We start from the raw sequence: 20,274 nt of genomic DNA on the forward strand, positions 1-20,274 counted from the left end.
GATCGTAGATCGTGAGATAGACTAGATCAAAATCAGTAAAAACGAGGAGCCATAAAAACTCTTATTTCGGCAGGAGTTAATTTTTGATAGCACAAGTTTTAAATCCTATAAAATAATATGAGTGGTGGCCTTGAAACTATCTGGTTAAATGAAGAATTTTACTGCAAAAGGTTATTTTTACTGAGTTTCCACTGAAAAATCGTCAGTACGTCCCTGGCGATCGATGAATTTGTGTCATAAATTCAATTTCTTTTTCAACATGATCTGGTGGATCAGGCCGGCTAGCTAGTTAAGTTATAAGGTGATTTTGTGTGTTGTGCCTGTGTACAGCAGACTGTCGTGGACACGAGTCAATTTTTGGTTAAAGACAACATTGAGTCTCTTTTTATATTACTAGTGCATGACTGAAATCACATTTAACCATGAAATATTAATGGAATATTTCTAAATGTAAGCAATTAGTTTATGAAAAGTTCATTTTTCATTTTACGTGACCTCATTGAGCATAAGCTGTTACAAATCGAAATCTAGACTTTTGAGACACTGCGCATGCGTCAAAACCGTGCATTAGACAATTTGGGTGCGCGAAAATCCTACGGGTGTGCAGGGATAGACACTTTTCGCGAATGATCACGTGGTACGCTTTGACCAATCAGCAAGCTGGAAATTACTTAGCCATCTTATAAAGCTGAATTATTTGCAACTTTAATTACTTTCTACGCATGACACCAAGAGTGCACAACAATTACTCACAAACTATGATGCACATCAGTGTATTGTATGCAGTATACAAGTCCTGTGTTTGTAAAAGCAAACTAAGCCCAGTTCTCCTTTCTTGTAGTCTCTGGACAGCTAGTGGTCACAACACACTTGATACTTTACAGTATAGATTGCCTTTCACAAGTGCGTAAGTTACACTACCTGTTCTAGGACATAAACAAGGGAAACATTTAGATTCAACATACAGCAAAAAACATAGAAACATGATCTTTGAGAAATGTGCCCCCAAAAGTGCATGCCTGTTGAGATATATGAGATTGAGATTGGCCAAAAGACAAAGCAAAAGAGAACAGAATGGAGGGGGCGGGGGGTGGGGAGAGACTGAGAAACAGAAGAAAGTTTTTCATTTCAGTTGTGTGTTCTCAATTATTAGAGGCACATCTCCCTATGTGTGCTACCATCACTCACTGTCTAATCCATGTTTCTATCGTTTGTTTATTTCTTCTTTATTTTTTTTTACAGTGTGATCAGTGCTTGCCACTATACAATGACAAGCCATTCCGCCATGGTGATCAGGTCAGTGCCTACAATTGTAAGCCCTGCCAATGCAATGACCACGCCTTGAGCTGTGTCTACAATGCATCACTGGATCCTTATCCCAATGATCACTTCAGGTACACAGCTCATATGGCTTCTGTTTTTGATTTGTTTGTTTGTTTGTTGTTATTGGGGTTTGTTTTTTTTTGGGGGGGGGGGGCAGAGGGGGAGGAGTTATTTATTTGATTAAGAAGATAGTTTATATGCAAGGCAATTTTCTTCACTGCTGGAAGTAAACCTGTATTCATATCTTTTGGAGAGATTTTCTATTCCAGAACACTTCAAAAACTTATGCCAAGTTTGAAGTCAAGCTTTCCAGCACTTTATTTGCACTTTAAATTTGCCACTAGTATGATCAGTAAAAAACAATATTAAAAATCATTGATCTGGACATTGCTATGGATTCCCTCCAAAGTCTTGTGAAATGTTCCTATGCCTTTATATTTCCTCCCCTGAAAATGATAATAAACTAATGAATAACATTTGTTTTTGTATATGTTGGAAATAGACAGGTAAAGAAAACTTAAAACAAATGTACTCAGGAAATGATGTTATAACTATTTTGCAAAGGTAAAATAGATTACTGCATATTCAATATTTTATTGTCTTGAACATAAATTAAGCTGTGCGCATTTGTAAGGGTTTCATTAGCACCACAGATATTAGAATTAATTTGTTTTTAGAATGTAAACAATATGAATAGATGTTGAAATATGGGGCATTTGCAGGCCTGATAATATTTGTTGTTATTATGTTAATCATAATCCTGAAATGCTTATTTTGTGGGGAGGGGTGTGAGGGAGAAAGCAGAAATAGATTATGGGAGAATCAGAGTGTAAATGAATATCCTGCATTGATTAAATCAGATATTAAAGGGATCATATAGTTTTGGTTGAGACCTAATTTCAGGTTTCTAACATTTTTTGGTGAGATAATGAGAAACCTCTTATGAAATATGAAAGAGCATGTAATTCCATGAGGAATTCAACATTTATTTGATGAAAATTGGTTTTGAAATGGCTGAGATATCCAAAACAGAGCAATCCTAGTAAAGTGTGGGACCCACGACACCTTATATTATGATCGCTTTGTTTTACTTTGTTTTTGGATGTTTCAGTCATTCCAAACCCGATTTTCATCAAATAAACTTTGAATTCCTCTTAGAATGGTATGCTCTGTACTATTTTATTAGTGTTTTCTTGGTATCTCGCAAAAAGTTAAAAGCCCAATTCTCATCTCCACCAATACTGTACCATCCCTTTAAGTGTACTCTCGGCAGAATGTTAAAATCATTGTGTGTCACCATTTCGGTGTATTTTCTGTCCTTCAATCCACTGCTCTTCTTGTTTATGTATTGATCTGTTGATTGATCTATCTCTCTATCTATCTATCCATCTATCTATCCATCCATCTATCTATCTATCTATCTATTATTCTATCCAAATGTACATTATATTCAAATCCATCTCTGCTTTTTCTTCTGTAGGGGAGGTGGAGGGCTGTGTATGGATTGTCAGGATAATACAGAAGGCAGGAACTGTGAGGAGTGTGTAGAAGGTTACTTTCGTACTGACGGGACTCTTCTCAACTCACCAACTGTGTGCAACCTGTGCAACTGCCTCACCAATGGCACTGTGGCTGGAAACCCCATTTGTACCAGGGTGAGAACAAAAAATTTTCTCTTGCCACTGAAAAAAAAAATCCCCTTTCCATTCTACAGGTGAACTAAACTGTGTTACCTATTGTATATAAATGAGTGCAGTACTCTCTAAGACAGGTAATCATGATGCAAATAAGGGACATGGGATTGTGTATTTCAGCACTACTCAGACTCATCACAAAACAGAATTTGCTTCTGTTGAAGAAGTTTTGTATCAAGATTAATGCCTTTGTAAAGTAATTTCCTGAAAAGGGATGAGTTCAGAGAAAGGAAATAGCAGTATTTTTTTTTTAACCAGTTGATTGACTGTTAATTCTATTAACTACACTTCAGAATCCAAAGCATTGAATTGTTGTGAGTTGTTGATGCTGTGTCATACCAATGGTCACCATGTCAATGCCATGTACAGGTGAATGGTACATGTGACTGCAAGCCCTTCACAACAGGCAGGACCTGTGATACCTGCCAGACTGGCTACTTCAACCTCCAGGCAACAAACCCTAATGGCTGTGAGCCGTGTGAATGTGACCAGGCAGGCACAGTGAACGGAGACATTACGTGCGACCAAGAAACCGGTCTTTGCACCTGCAAAGCAAATGTCATAGGTGAGATACAAATTACTTCATAGTGGTGGTGTGAGTTTTAAGAAAGTTCACATTTTTATTTTCCAGTTACCATCAGTAATCTGAACTCAGACTCTGAACCAGGAAGAATTCATCAGGAACACACAACAATGTACTGTGAATTTCATGCTGGAAAGTCCATATTTTTTTGATATCTTGTTACAAATATATCAGAGATGATGCGAAAATGATGATTGATGATGGAGATTGATTTAGAAAATCTTATACACAGACATGAAATGTGCAATGGAACTACCAAAGTTAATCTGAAAGAAGGGCAGTTTAAAAGGAGCATTTTAAGCAGTTCTGAGCAGCAGCTACTAAGAAAAAACAAAAACAAAAAGGTAGAGGAGACTCATATGTGATACATTTTCTTTTTCACTGCAGGTGACAAATGTGATCGTTGTAACTATGGTTTCTACAACTTGGCTGCTTCCAACCTCCTTGGCTGCCAGCCCTGCGGCTGCAATGCGTTTGGCTCAGCCAGTGTCTACTGCAACCCTGAGGGTGGTCAGTGCCAATGTATGCCGTCCACAGAGGGTAGGACCTGTGATGAGTGTAGGGACGGGTTCTACGGCCTGAGGCAAAATGGCTGCTCCCAGTGTGACTGTGAAGAGGCGGGCACTGAGCCTGGTACAGCTTGTGACAAGGAGACTGGGCAGTGTGTCTGCAAGGCTAATGTACAGGTTGGTGCATTCAGTTCATACCCATATAGTGATGATGATGATGATGATGATGATGATGATGATGATGATGATGATGATGATGATGATGATGATGATGATGATGATAATAATGATGATGATTGTGATTCTGCATGATGTTGACAATGCTGCTGATGATAATGAATATGATGATGATAGAATGATGATAATGACAGTTTTTTATTCATTTATGAGTGATAAAAGCACATTTTTATGCAGCCCTTTTCATGACCACGAGAAATGTTGATATGTCATATGGACAATGTAGAGCAATTGTATTTTTCTTTTTCACAAAATCACACCATACCCCTGACTAATTGAGTTCAGTCTGCCTACCAACATGAATGAGAAGTAATGAAATGTGAATGTATGATTGTAGGGTATGCTGATGTGATAGAAGTGAGAGATAGTGATATTGCCTGTTGTATCTTGACAGAAAGGGGAAAAAAAACTCAAGAAAGAAGATGCATCAATCAGGCAAAGTTTTAATGGTCTCCTGTCATAATCCACTCTTTTGTAATGAAATCATGACATGTAGGTAGGTTAGTCCAGGTCTTGCGCACATATATGATAAACAAAAACGCATAAATGATACTAGCTATGGATGGAAAAACTTTTCAACACAAACAAAATGAGATCATTGTAATCCTGCAATTGTGCCTCAAAGTTTGGGTGATTAAATTGATCATGCATCAGTTTTTCTACATTTAAAAGTTGCAAAAGGCCTGTGTAACAACACACATACCTTTTGAATACCAGGTATCTAGCAGAGGTTTTGGTTTAGTAAAAATTCAATTTCAAACATGTGTGCTCCTCAGATTTAATAATGCATGAATATTCATTAGTATGTTAAAGCTATGTACATCTTGTTCTAAAGATGTTTCAAGTTTCAGAAAGCTTTTATTCAATGACTGTCTTGTACAGTTTAAAAATTTGAACACTTTCTTCTTATATTAAACTGTCTTGTCTGTTGTTTTGATCAAAGTGTGTGTTTGTTTTCCATTGGACAGGGACTGCGATGTGATCAGTGTGCACCAGAGACCTACAACCTCCAATTATCCAGTGTCCAGGGTTGCACCCCTTGCTCCTGCAACACTCCTGGGACAGTCAACGGCTCCCGGACTTGCGACACCGTCACGGGGCAGTGTGAGTGCAAGGCCAATGTATCGGGGCAGACCTGTAACTCTTGTGCCCCAAACACTTTCAATCTGAGTGCAACCAACGTGGATGGGTGCACCTCCTGCGGTTGCGATGCAGCGGGGACCCAGCTGGGAGCTAGTGGAGCGGTGCTGGTGTGTGACCAGAACTCGGGCCAGTGCTCCTGTCTGACAAACAGGATCGGAAGGCAGTGCGATATGTGTGCAGGAGGTGAGACTCCAATATCATGTTTGCCTTTCTTTTTTTTTTTTCATTTTCATCCTGATGCCCTGATAACTGCAAGGTTGACTGGAGATAAAAATCATTCATATCTAAATACGATGTATATATGATGCATATACAAACCTATTCGTTGGCCATTGGGAGGCTCATTACATTGTTTGTGTCATAAAATACTCTTTTGTCATTACAGATAGTGCTCTTTTCAGTTTATATACAGGAGCTTTGATTACATCTTAATGATACCCAACAAAGTTACCCTTCCATGTCTCATAAAGTCTCAATGAACTTTTTGTTAACTGTGATTCAGTAAGCACTTCCTCTCGAAGATTGTGGGAAATTATCTATGAACTATGCCCTTGCCTCTACGTGCTGCCTCCTCTGCAGGCTTCTATCTGGCTCCAAATGGTGGCCGTGGGTGCTTGCCATGTGACTGCCAGCCACTGGGCACAGAACCCAACTCTGTCTGTGACGGGGTCACTGGTCAGTGCCAGTGTCGGTCTGGAGACTCAGGTGTCACTGGGAGGAGATGCAACAGCTGTCTGACTGGATACTTCAACTTTGACCCCAACACTGGAAGGTGAGTTTTACGTTCATTTTGCAAAGCTTCCAACATTTGTGCCAGCAAAGCTTATGTCAAATAATGTATCACAGAGTGAAGAAATACATTTTGTGTTGATTCATTTACAAAGACTGTCAATCACTGACAGTAAAGGTCATCTTCCATTTTTGATTCTGCCAGGTGTGAATCATGTGACTGTGACCCACGTGGGAGTCTGAACACGACCTGTGATGCCAATACTGGACAGTGTGAGTGCAAAGATCTGGTGACGGGTCGCCAGTGTGACACGTGTCGTGCAGGTTCCAGCAACCTCCGGGCGTCCAATCCTCAGGGCTGTTCCATGAGTGAGTCATCCCTCCATCCCACCTTACACATCTCATTCACTCCAAGGGATAACTTTCTTTACTTTATTTCTTAATGCATCACAACCTGTTTGATTTCATTTAAAAGCTTTATTTCTGTGCCTACCTTGTCACAAAATGCACTTTGCATTCCTTGTTGATTCATTACCATTTATCCTTAATTTTGCTTGTAAACTTTATACAGCCTTACAGTGCAGAAAGTCTATGTTTATTATATTTCTTGGTGCTTCCTGATTGTTCCATTTATTGACATGTTATCGCAAACTTTGAAGAGAGACTTTTATTGCAGTGATTTGTGTTGTCATGTGAACACCCACCACAGCCCCCGCCCAGCAACCACCTCCTGTCTGGCAGGCTGTCAACCCCTTTACTATCCTCCTGACGTGGGGGCCGCCCGATGAACCCAACGGTAATATTGTCTCCTACCTGCTGTACCGCAACAACACTCTGATCTACAATGGTACAGCAGCCAACCCTCTTGGTAAGGCACTCAATCCAGCTTCCTCTTTGTCTGATGCTATTAAACCATGCTAAACTGGCTGCTTTGAGTGGTTAGGGGAATATGGGCTCATTGTACGCTTCCATAGATCTTATGGAGATATAATGAAAAGATGGATAAATAAATTTGGTGCCAGTGCAACAACTACAAATGTAATTTGTAGCAAACATGAAATATGCCTGCAATTGTTGTAACTTGTTTTTTCTGACAACTAAAGCCAAGTACTGTAGTATGCCAGTTAATGTACAGTATGATCTATCAACATTCATATCAGTTCTGTCAATCCTATTATTCTATGTTTTCTATGTATATATATTAAAAAAACAAACCTTTAGAATGCTATGCAATCTCATCACATGCAAACATACTGTGACTTAGTGTGTGGCATCATTAATTGAAGTAGGATGTCAGTGCAGTATACCACAAAAGTATCAAAACCAGTAGAGGACAAGTTCAAAAGTTTTGACAGAAATGTTAAATGGTGTAAATAAATTACAATATGTGAAAACACTTCCCTTTTACTTGGCAAGTGATTATTTGCCAATATTGATGATACTTTTGAGAGGAAATTAGTCCATGTGAGTCTCCATATTGTCAAAATCAAGTTGCTGCGATCATTTATTCAGGTATGAAATATTCTGTTTTCCCCATATACTTGCAGGCATTCAGCAGTTTGAAGACCAGAATCTGTCACCGTTTACCACTTACAGTTATTATGTCCAGTCAGTCAATGAAGCAGGCAGGGCTACTAGCCCCATGGTCATTGCTGAGACACCTGATGCCATCCCGGCTGGATTTGACGTTCTGATTATCAGCAATGTGCAGGCCCGGTCAGCAGACTTCCTGTGGTCAAGACCGGATGGTGAGTGCCCAAAGCCATGCTCTCCTACATGGTTGTTGTGGGATGAAACTGATTCACAGCATCAATGTTTTCACTTGTTTCAAACTAAATTTGTCCATCCTTCCATCCATTCAAATATTTTGTTAACAAGATCATTTTGAAAATGTGATCTTCGTCAGAATTTCATCAAATTTGTTACAAACTGAAAGTATGATAAGGCATTTAACTGATAAAATCTGTGGGAAAATATTAGGTTAAAGTCATTGGCTAGAGGTCATTACCAATTCTCACATTTCAGCTCTCAGGCAGAACACAAAGAGGAAACTCTGATGTGTTCCTTCACAGTTGGTGCATGGTTGACATGTTGCAAGACTTGAATTTGATTGAGATTTGAAATAAAACCTGATAAAATTCAGGAGATCAAGGCTTAAGTCTAATTTTCACTCTTGACAAACTTAGCTCAAGAAACAAATTACTGTATATGCCATATATTTTGCTCATCACAAAGTTGAAAACAGTTATTTGACCAGTGGTTGCATTCACAGTCAAGAACCATAGTATTAAATGAGAATAGATATCATCCTTATTCAAGAGAAAGAGGCAATATCCACTGCAATTCTGTTACAGGTGGAATTAATATTGGGACTTGTTAATTTTGTAGATATCAGTTGACTCACAAAATTTCCAAAATTGCTGCATAGATCAATTTTTTGAGTATTTGTGTTGAAGGATTAGCGTGGTCAAATATTAGAAAAACTTGTTGTCTTTGCTGATTACAAACCATCACATTAAGCTGATACACAAAATAGTATCAATGTTTCAAAATATCTACTTTTTCCTCAATATACTAGACATCTCTGCAGTGGTAACCCAGTACATCCTGACCTCGGTCACTCCAAGCAAGCCGGATCCTCCTACTCAGCACTACAGTGGGCTGGCCACCAGCTACAGGGCCACAGACCTCATACCATTTACCAACTACACCTTCTACCTAACGGTGTGCACCCCTGGGTCATGTGGCCAGGGAAGGCCATCACTAGCTTACACTCCTATGGCTGCCCCAGAGGGAGTAGGGGCACCAAATGCAACAGCCATCTCAGATAGCAGTGTCTTCATCAAGTGGAATCATCCAACAGAAGCTAATGGTATGAGGGATGAGCTTAGATAGTTGTTAAATGAAAGCATACTGATACAAATGTTGGCGTATTAACAAGGTAAAATTTCACATGAAAGAAATTGAATAGAAATATTCCATGTGTGCTTTAAAGCATTTGATTGTTTCCTCTAATGGTCATTAGAATAGATTTGAGTTGAAGTCTGACTCAACTGCATATCTAGTTTTCATTTAGAAGAGTTATTGATATGTTTTTACCAAGGAATAAAAGAAGTCAAGAATTTGCTCTTTTTTCCTATAGAAGTCAAGTGTTTGCTGGAGGTTTTACTGCACATCTTCTTCTACCTGCAATCATGGATTTCCTGTATATATTTCCCTTTTACTAGGCATTATCACCCACTATGAGCTCTTCTACCGTGGTTATCCTGACTCCCGTGGCATCTCCAACCCTGGAGAAACCAGAATCTTCAATCCTGCCGGGTGGTACAACCCAAGACCAGTGCTGACACCCCTGGAGTACCCCGCCCAGCCCCCTGACACCAACTTTACCCACACAGGGCTGGACCCCTTCACCCGCTACCAGTACCAAGTGACGGCCCGTAATCTGGCTGGCACTGGCCAGAGTGGCTGGACCACTGTCAGGACTGGGGAGGCTGGTAAGACTGTCTACGCTGCAGATTTAGTGATTATGTGATCATGAAAAATTGTCTTTTTTGTGATTTTTGAACACTGGGATTGATGGTTGAAGGAGTGGACAAAGGAACAAAACAAAGTCAAAATTTTCTCCTTCATTTGGTATTTCTTCTCCCCCTACAAGGCTGCAGAAGCAATGCATCATGATACATGGCTTGCGCAAAGCCAAGTTAAATGGCGAGAGGTAGATATTAACATCTATGTAAAGCAGAGAAGTATTATTACAGCCAGAAAAACTGAATAATGTCACTAGTATTTCATTTTCCTTTTTTTCAGCATATGAAGTATACTAAATATATGAACTAAGAAGCAAATTAAATGGTCATAATTTACATCTTCATCTGACCTGGTTGTTTTCCTTCTTTTTTTTTTTTTTAAGTATCTTGTCCATATAATTGTCATTCTGCATGACTTTATCATTACTCAAATTGTGTCGAATTGCCAGTCATCATTATTTTGATTGCAGAAATTTCTAGTTGCAAAGATGCACACCTTGGTTTATGCTCTTTAAAAAAAAAAGGTAAATAAATCATTCAATCAAAATTGAGTTTTTATTAGAATGTTTAATTCACCAAGTTTTTCAAGAAAGCAAAAACAAAAGTGACATCCAGGAGACTGTAAATGATGTGTAACCTTGGCTCTCTTCTTTTTTTCTGTCATCCTCTAGCTCCTCTGTCCACTCCAGCACCGTCAGCAGTTGGCCTGTCCAGCAGCGAGCTCAACATCACTTGGCCTCAACCAGAGGAGAGTGAGATACGGGGAGTGGTGGTCACCTACAGTCTCTACAAATTCATCTCAAGCAATGACCCTTTTGGTCCTCCTGAAATCCGGCAGGTATTCAGTCATTGATTGACATTGTAATATCTTTCACAGATCAAGTAGGATACTCTTAATTGTTAAAGGTGAATGAAACCCAAATAAACATGTGAATTGAGTGAATACAGTAATATTAGTAGATCATGTAAAATCTAACAATTTGTTAAAAGGTTATGGAATTTTAAAATTCAGTGCCACCATCGCTGGATGAGAAGACCACTACAGTTTGTGACGTCATGGACAATGATATAATGAAAATACAAAGAGAATTCTGCAAAATTTCATTTTTCATAAAGAGTTCTAATTCCTTTGACTTATTACTAACATAAGTTACAAGTAATATTATCCCCCCTGCTCTAGGAAATAGGTAAGTCAAGTATTCTTTCATTATGCTGGAAAAGTAAAATGTTTTGAATTTTGCTACTTTTTCTTTATATTGTTGTCCATACTTGACATCACAAAGTGTTGTAGTCTTTTCATCCTGCGACGGTGGTACAAAACTTTGAATACACATAACTATTTAATGGATTATCTGATTTTAACTGAAACTTTGCTTATGTATACTACTAATACTACTGCATTCCCTCAATCACCATATATATTTGAATTTCATTCTCTTGTAACCCTCTCTTCTCAGAGTCTTCATTTGGGGTTACATACCAGTACTCACTCCTCAGCTCTCTCTTGTTAACCCGTCCAGTTTGCAGACCCTTGATATTGTTGAACCTTCCTAGATTTGTTTTTTCTTCCGTCTTTCAGCTGATCTTCTTTGGCAGTGGGGATACCAGATCATTTGTTCTTGGCGGTCTCCAACCATACTCGCTGCATGAATTTGCAGTGGAAGCTTGTAACAGCATCTCCTGTGTGCTGAGTGAGAGAGGAGGTGGACGAACATTGCCATCAGGTCAGTGGTCAAATAGAGACATTGACCCCAGACATTTATTCTGGTTTTCAATTGAAATTGTGTTGAGTAAATTCTGGGGCAGGATTAGTTGGAAATGCCTTGAAAATGGAAGCACTCAAATGTGTCCCTGTTTATTGTATGACACAAATAATCTCCCTTTTATATTTTCCAGATATTGGTTGATATAGTAATGTAATGTCAAAGGAATGATTTATTTCCGTGGCATACATCAATGTCACTTATGAATGCATACTGAATGTAAATAGAATAATATGTTATTTATGTGATCTTATGTACAGTAGCTTTGCAGTTGTTGGCAGATTTAAAGCATGTTTGTGGTTATGTACATTGATTGCAAATGATATGTTTGAGCTTATGAGGAGAGGTATAGCCTATTCACACAAAGGGAGTGATTTCAAGTTTTGTTATACTGTGTGTGATTCTACTCAGTGCCTGCTGAACAAGGACCACCCCTCGTTGATGGTTTCAATTCGTCCACCATGCTGGTGATGTGGCAACCCCCCATGCTGCAGAATGGACCTGACCCATCCTATCTAGTCCAGCGCACAGTGGCTGCACTCAGCTCCTCTCCACCCAGAGTGGAGAGGGGTGCCAGATTCACTGGAGGGGGCTACTACCTGTTTCCAGGGAACATCCTGCCATTTTCAGCCTACACTGGTATGTCAACTCTGCCCTCTGGGCCAATGATAATTCGGCCCAGCTCCTGCTTAAAGAGTTTTACTGATGTCATGGTGTAAATGACATTAATCCTTCTCATGTTCAAAACCATTGATCGTTTTTGTCCCTATATCAGCCAGTCCTGATAAAAGGGATTCTTGTTCCATTTCATGATGGTATAATGGTCCTCGGCACCGGTATATCAAATGGTTTTGTGTGGTACATCTTATATATCAAAATACAGTCTCTCATAGCATAATTGACATACATCCTTTTTTTTTTTAAGTTTCCTCTTTGATTTGGATTCACTGGTACTTCTTGCAAGTTTGCTGGAACAAAAGTTCCTTTCACTTCATGATTGGGAAACTTATGATATATGTCCCTGTTTTTTTTCGACAACATACATTTCATAGTTACTAAAGCCATTCATAAAATGTGTTTCTGCATCTTCTGATATTTGTAGGCATTGAGCTAGAATTCCGGGTGACCCGTCCAAACAGTGCCCCAGCCCCGGTATCTGCCCTCCTTCTCTTCGCTGCCTCAGACGGAGAGCAAGAAGAGATGATTGCCATTCAATTGAGGGAGGGGCGTCCCTGGTTCATCTTTGACCCCCAGGATGGGGTAGCAGGAGCAACGCCTACCAACGATGGAGGCCGCACCTATGATGATGGTTTGTGGCACAAAGTGACTGTGGCCAGGGCTGGTAATGTCGGCAGCATTGTGGTGGATGACTTGTACACAGGTGGGTCTATAAGTAATGGTCTACACCCATTGATGTTGCTTTTGTGCTAAATTGTGACTTTTGACAATATAATGATGCTTATCTGTAGAGCTAGTAGCTTTGGAAGATGAACAGTATTGGCTATACGTGGATTGGCAAGAAGACAGTATTTCTTATGGTGTCAAGCCACAGAAGGTTCAGTAGTAAAAAGGTGTATTATATTCTCTTGTGTTGAAATGTGTTGAAAGATTGTGATTGCTGGCCCACAGGTACTTGTAGGGGCAGTTTTAACAAGCTGAAAATTTTGTCTGCATCATATGTGAGGTTTTCTGTGCACAAAGTACCCTGAAGTTTAGCACACTTTTTTGGTGTGAAAGCAAGTGCAATAGAGCAATTCTTGTTGAAATGAAGCACTGATTTCAGTAAGCATGCTGGTAGTATTAGTATCACTACATCAGCTGGATGTCTGCAAATAACTCTCGAAGTGTATCATCCTGTATAAGAAACAGTAATTTAAAAGTACAAAAATTTATTTAATGCTTCTTAAGCGGCAATACTTCACCCTCCATCACAAAATTTATGCTGGACCTGAGATTATCATGCATATCATGCATATATGCACACGCATAGAGACTATCTTATGGTATTATGCGTTTCTAAGAACTGACTATTATTATTATATTTGAGCTGTATGCAAAGATAATTGCTTTGGTTACAATCAACATAATTTTAAGTTGTGACTTGCACATGGAGTGAATGCTCTGTTTGACTTGCAGGCACTGTCACAGCACCCACTGCTTCTACTATTATTGGAGGAACCACAGGCGTATATGTTGGTGGCTTGCCTGCGAACTTTGACCTTCGTAGGTCGGATACTGGTGACCTTGCCATCATTCAGTCAAATCTTGTTGGTTGCCTGAGGAACATCATGATAGAGAGGGTGCATGTGCCCACCCCTGTGTGGGTGGACTTGGACTATTCCACTGCCACTGAGAGATCACAGCTTCCTGGTGACTGGCAGGGCTGTCCCACTGAGTTAAATAGGGGTGTCCATTTCCTTGGCCACGGTAAGCACTGACACATGATTTACTGCTACAGGGACATGAAACGTTTTGTTGTGTGTCTGCCTGCTTAATACATGACTCAGGTTATCGTGAATGGAATGAATAAGATGAGCCATGGAAAGTATGAGGTTAAGAGTCAGTATACATTGCAAACCACGCTCTTAGCTAGCTCTTGAAATGTCTGCCTACAGTACAGACACACTGCGATACTTTCTTAGCATAGTTTTAAGTCATAAGATTTGAGTTGTAGAAATAGATGTTCAAACTCAAAATCTTATGTGATACCTGCAGTGTCTTGTGTGTTCTGATACCTGAACATCATATCATAAATGAGTACATTTGTTTATAAGAATGATAGGAGTTTTACAATTTATATATAGAAATCAGTGAATAAGTATGTACTGCAAATGCAATGAAGAAGTCATAATTGCACTTTTCATGCCATTGTAATGGAAGTTGCAGTTTTACCTGTGCTTAGCATTGTAAGCAAGTAAGTTGTTACTGTCTTTCACATTATTGCTGCAACTGTCATAACTTTCTGCAATCATACATGGTACAGGTCACCTTGGACTTGCTGAAGGCACTTTCTCCGGTGGAAGCAATTTCCTGATTTCACTTGATGTGCGAACAGACCAGCAGTCAGGATTGATACTCTTTGCCTATCATGAGGCTGGGAGGTTTCTCTTGGTCCGATTGAATGCTGGAAACCTTGAGGTAAAAAAACATGCAGATGCATTTATTTACAGACATTAGTCTGTGCCATAAGGATGTTCCTTGCTTGTATTAGTTACACACAGGACTAGTTGGCATTTTTGTTGATGTTGAAAAAATATAATGTTCACTGTTCATAGAGTTTTTAAGGGAAAAAAGTGATGAAAATATTACAGTTAAGTCATGTACACTTCAAAGACTGATTTTACAATTAATTCTGAGTTCCTTTTTGTAATCTTTCACCTGTGTAGTGGGCTACTGGGGCTTTTGACTTTAGGTGTGGAATGTATGTGCAACTCCATCATTGCCAATTTAGTGCATAGGATTTTCTTTTTTTTAAATCTTTTTATCACTCAGTGTGTGATTCCAAGAATGATCCATGCTTCTCTGTAATAGAATCCCTTACTTTGTGATCATTGTGTGTGTAGGTTATAAAGATTAGTGTTGGCATGTTAGAGTCAGGAGTCAAGTTTGATATTGCTTCATCGTCCCATGAGATACCAGCATGCTCTGTCAGCGTAGTTGCACTATTCCAGTTGGGGAAATTACAGAATACCGGTTTTCCGTCATATAAATTAACATATTGGTGTGTATAAGAGCCGCCGGAGGCGGGGCTTTGGCCCCGCCTCTGGCGGCTCTCCCTTAGAGATGAATTTCAGCCTGAAGGGCTGAAATTCGTCTTTCCCGTTGTCTGGGGCCCCAAAAAAGCCCGGGAACGGAACAGCCGTCAAAAAGGAGGTTGACCACACAATTTTTATGAAAATTGAGTGGTTTCGGAGGAAAACTGCTCTAAATCAAGATAACTCGAGTAAATCGTTGATAAACATGATAAAGAAAATTGAGCCAATTTTGACGGAACTATTTTATAGGTGATGACGTCATCACAGCTGGCAGCTCTTCTTCCTTTCACTCTTTTCGACACAAGTCATTCACGATCAATCACACTACACACTAGTTTGGCAAGGCAGCGCGTATATGCGTATTGTCAAGAGACATGTGTGCACTCAACTGCTATACATATTGTACACTGTACTAGTAAACATGCGCGCGTTCTGCAGACTCAATAGGCGCTACTACTGCACACGTACGCATCATAAGCTGTTATGTGTACGTATACGTAGGGTACTAATACTGTTGTATGATATGAGTGCATAGAGTAAACATGGTGGGCTGTCAAGCGCACCCACACAGTGTGTAAGCTCTACTGTAAGCTAGCACCAGCAATTAGATAAGTGATTATATTCTAGTCTCACCTAAATTGCTATCGATTTCTAGGATATGGACAATCCTCAACTCCTAAAAACGTGAGTATACATCGTAAATTCAGGTAAATCTTAACGGATAGCCTAGACTAGCATCGTCTGGATCTAGTAGAACTACATTATTCGGGGGACACCCCCGAAACCCCCGAGAACAATGTAAGATACCACGCTTCTCACCGCACTGACCAAAGAAAACACACGTAAACAAATGCAATCGTCGACATCCGAATCACGGACCATATCGCAGATCGGATTAATATTTCAGATGGTTGCTATCGGCAAGCGTAATTACGCTCTTTTCAGAGCGATTTGCGCTCTCCGTGATTGGCTGCCGGTATTCTGTAGTTTACCCTTCCAGTTGAGCACCATAGAATGACGTTGCTATAGAAGATAATTGGCTCAAATCTAGGAGTGAATGGAGCAACCTAAGTGAATCAAGAAAAATTGATATAAGCATGAGCAGATGTCATTCATCATTAAACTTAGAGGTACATTGTAGGTATAAATATACCACTTGCCTTATGCAGATCAAATTTTATGAAAGCTCATTGAGGGCTGGGGCTCTGCTGCAAGGAATACTGCCTTTCATTTCAGAGAAAGTGGCAACATGATATGAATGGATGTTAAAACAGATTTGCAAGAGGCATTCAAACAAGATGTGTGTAGAGTAACCTCTGATGATGTAAGCTGTCTTTGCCTTTTCCCCAGGTGCACATATCGACTGGTTCTGCCCCCGTGTCCTCCCTGACCATGGCTGGGAATCCTCTGTGTGATGGCCTGTGGAAGACAATCACACTTACCAAGGTGGCTAACCAGCTTTCTGTGTCTGTAGACGGAGGAGCTTCGTCTGGGCTGGTGCTTCCCACAGCCTCCCTCTCCCTCACATCCCCTCTCTACTTGGGTGGGGTTGCCATGGAAACAGAGGCAGAGGAGCTGTTGGCAGCAAGTGGCCTCAATTCCCCAGGTGAGATGTGACAGAGTTTCACAACATAGTTTGCTTGTTGAACACTTTGAAGGAATGTGTCCCACATTTCCCTGTATCAAACAATCAAACAATGAAAACTTAGTGTGTAAGCTGCATGATGCACATCATTTTGCCAGGAAATTTGTGAACACATTGTATTTGTTAGTGAATATCACTGTACACTTCTGAGTAGTTGGGAGCCACACCCACACTAATTAAGGGGGAGGGCAAGGAAAATCAGCACTGTGGCCACTGTCCTTCCTTCAATCTGGTGTGTGAGTAGGTAACTAGTGATGCTCGGATGATAATGAAGACAAGGTTCCTTCAAAGAGCAGTTCTGATATTGAAGAGGCTTAGATGGATAACCCTGTACTGTGTTAATACTATCATATGTGGGAAATCCTTGTCACCCTCGTGATAATCATGCACCAGAAACTTTCAAGACTCCATTCTAAAGTTCTCAGTGAATGATTTACCAAATGCCATGATTGTTTAAAACTGCAGCTGCCGTGCACATTACACTTGGAGTCACCAAAGATCCTGCCATTATAATTTCTTCTTTTTCTTCTTGTTAAGTCTGCCTCCTTCAATAGGCTGAAGATTCTTGCAGACTTTGTACAGGTCTTATGCTGTATAATTGTCATTATCATTCTTTTTTAATTGGCACGTGTGCATTCGTTCACAATCTCTTAATGTTTTTTTTTTTTCTGACAGGTTTTGGGGGCTGCATGCGAGGCTTGTCAGTCGCTGCGTCTGCTGTGGATCTAACCCGTGATGTGAGGAGTCTCCTCAATGTTTACCTGGATGGCTGCCCCCCTGTGTCCGCTTCAGGTGGTCAGTGCTCTGAGCCTCAGGCCACCAACGTTTACAGTGGAAGTAGGAGACGCTTGCTGGATACTGGCCTGGGTGTCTTTACTGGTAAGATGGCATAGCTGTCAACTAGTGTGTTAGCACCGTTTGAAGTATGCTTTGTTGTCGTCAAAAAGATAAAATATGGTTTTGAAACAAATGTTTTTTCTTTGATTGTGCATGCTTTGTACATTTGTATGTTCAGTGTTTCTTTAAAAAATAGCAACAAAACAACTAGGGTATGTTTTTGCTTGTATGCCTGTATGCTGCTTGTAATGTGAATGATTGTCTTTATTTCTAGAATACCTCTACCAAGTTACAGCCAGTAATGTGGCCGGCTCAACAGACAGCACATGGACTGCTGGGAGGACCAGAGAAGGAGGTAAAACTAACATAGACCAGAAGCAAGCCAGCAGAAGAATTCGCTAATGCATTACATAACTAGAATAATGATGAAATATCATACTGTGCAGCCAGGAAAGTGTAAATCAGTTGATGACTTATATTGATTTCTGAGGATATCCATGTTTGATGTATAAATGTGACCAAAATTGATTTATATGAAAGTGTTTTGAGTATGTAGTATGTGTGTTCCAGGAACAACAAATTTTTCCACAAAATTGTATGAAACAACAAAGAATCGCATACTTGTTCCTAGCATGTATGCAACCTGTCCCAGAAGTGGAAAAAATGCATCAATATCTATTATGAGGTGAGGAGAAATATCTAGCTTTTGTTGTTCACAGGAAGCCAATCTAGCAAGTTCAAAAGCTTTGAAATGTATGCTTTTTACATCCATTAGTTTACCAGTACTCCAAAGGTTATAAGGTTAAGCAGACCAATCACACAATTGTCTCTATGCTGGTTAACCCCTGATGTGCCCATCATGCACTTACCTGTGACTTTGTGCAAAATAGAATAAATGACCTTCTTAGCCTTACTGCCAATTGGACAACCCACTCAGGTGTAACAGTGTGACCAATTCAGTGTGAAAGCCAGGAGGGATTTGGGGAATTTTTAAATCCCCATTCAAATGCAGATGGTCTTAGAATATCTGCCCATTGACAAACAAGACAACCCAGAGGGTATGCCCATGGGCATATGACGCACACCTACTAAGGGGCCATGTAGCATACGTCTTCAAAGCTCTGTCAGCTTCTCCATAACATTTGATTACCCAGTAGTCTGTCTTGCCACTCTCAAAGGCAGTATGTACCATTTGCAGATGAAACAAAAACCCAGCTTTAGTACTTCAAAATAGTTCTGAAATGTGAGATAGGGATAGAAGCAACCTATGTAAAAATGTTAATCAGTGTAATCAATGTTAAGTATTGTAAAATATACAAAATGTGAACAATAGTTATAGTGAAATTGTTTCTAGAATAAACCATCTACAGTTATGGTTTATTGAGAAAAAAAAGGAGATATTTCCTTATATTTTAGGCTTTATTGCAAAATGTTTATATGGTAGGATGTTTTGTGATATAACTGTCCTACACATATGTATAAAATGTAATAATCCGAATATTTTTAAATCACTGCTCCCAATGGTAAACAGTACCTTAAACTGTCTGTGTTCTTGATTCTGTATCTCTCCAATCTATCAGCTCCCACCGGAATAAGTCCCCCCATCGACCCAGTCTCCATCACTGGCTACATCATCCAGCTCCAGTGGCAGAGACCCACAGGAAACACTGGACTCCTCACACAGTATATCCTCTCAGCTTACAACCAGGACTTGCCTGAGTTAGACCCAGTCCAGGGCATCTACACTGACACCCTACTAACTGAAAATACAGGTAAGGCACTGCTGCTTCTCATACACTTTGCCTCCTGTACAGCTTCATTATTGCTCTGACCAGAATTAAAGTGTATTGTTGATCATTATGTGTCTGCATCAACAGTTTCAAACTACTTTCACAAATGTGGCTTGCAGTTTTCAGGAACCATGTTTTCATGTGTACAGAAGACTGTTCAAATGATGTTTCTGTTCAATTCTGAAGTTCGCTCATAAAAGACAACATGAATATTGTTCATGAAGAGCATTTGACAAAAGTTCTTCAGCAAACTGTGTCATAGCATGTGTTTTGGGAGCAATTACTGTATAAGTGGTTTTTTTCGCGGTGGTTTTATTTTCGCGCTTTTCGCGCTTTGAGGTTGAACTGCGAATTTAACATCACGCGAAAATGTTTGAACTCGTGGCTTGTTACAATGCCATCATTACCGACCGCGAATTTAAACACAAGCGAAAAAGTCGGCACCGATGGAAACCGCGAAAGTTTCTGTACGCGAAAGAAACCACTTTTACAGTAATCATGTTGTGTACACCGAGAAGAAATTCTTTTAATTTGCATGAGCATCAAAAAGAGACTGAGCTGTTCAATCACCACTGAGTTCTCCTAATAGGAGCTGCAGTATGTGCTAAAAACTAACAGGAGGCATAGTCACTTAAAGATGTTTTGTAAGGAAATTTCTCAGAGTATCTTATATGTTAGTGATTTTGCCGAAAACTGTCTTAATCAAGAATTATCTCCACTGTAATTTCATAAGAAG

The 20,274-nt window shown here is 39.8% G+C and overlaps 1 protein-coding gene across 1 annotated transcript in view; it reads left to right on the forward strand.

Annotated features, from left to right (window-relative positions):
* The window catches only part of LOC139732764 (usherin-like), a 79,616-nt gene that overhangs the window by 23,714 nt on the left and 35,628 nt on the right, over window positions 1–20,274 (forward strand). The window contains 21 exon segments of the mRNA XM_071643608.1: window positions 1,243–1,394; window positions 2,804–2,978; window positions 3,387–3,582; window positions 3,988–4,286; window positions 5,315–5,672; window positions 6,069–6,261; window positions 6,424–6,587; window positions 6,928–7,086; window positions 7,766–7,966; window positions 8,797–9,090; window positions 9,446–9,715; window positions 10,420–10,586; window positions 11,328–11,472; window positions 11,923–12,150; window positions 12,614–12,892; window positions 13,648–13,938; window positions 14,495–14,649; window positions 16,617–16,872; window positions 17,587–17,790; window positions 18,023–18,103; window positions 19,329–19,520. Of these exon segments, the coding sequence (XP_071499709.1) occupies window positions 1,243–1,394; window positions 2,804–2,978; window positions 3,387–3,582; window positions 3,988–4,286; window positions 5,315–5,672; window positions 6,069–6,261; window positions 6,424–6,587; window positions 6,928–7,086; window positions 7,766–7,966; window positions 8,797–9,090; window positions 9,446–9,715; window positions 10,420–10,586; window positions 11,328–11,472; window positions 11,923–12,150; window positions 12,614–12,892; window positions 13,648–13,938; window positions 14,495–14,649; window positions 16,617–16,872; window positions 17,587–17,790; window positions 18,023–18,103; window positions 19,329–19,520 (4,459 nt within the window).

This window comes from Diadema antillarum, unplaced genomic scaffold, assembly GCF_040938485.1.
Source record: "Diadema antillarum isolate AM-2024a unplaced genomic scaffold, OU_Dant_1.0 seq00000446_RagTag, whole genome shotgun sequence".
NCBI lineage: Eukaryota > Metazoa > Echinodermata > Echinoidea > Diadematoida > Diadematidae > Diadema > Diadema antillarum.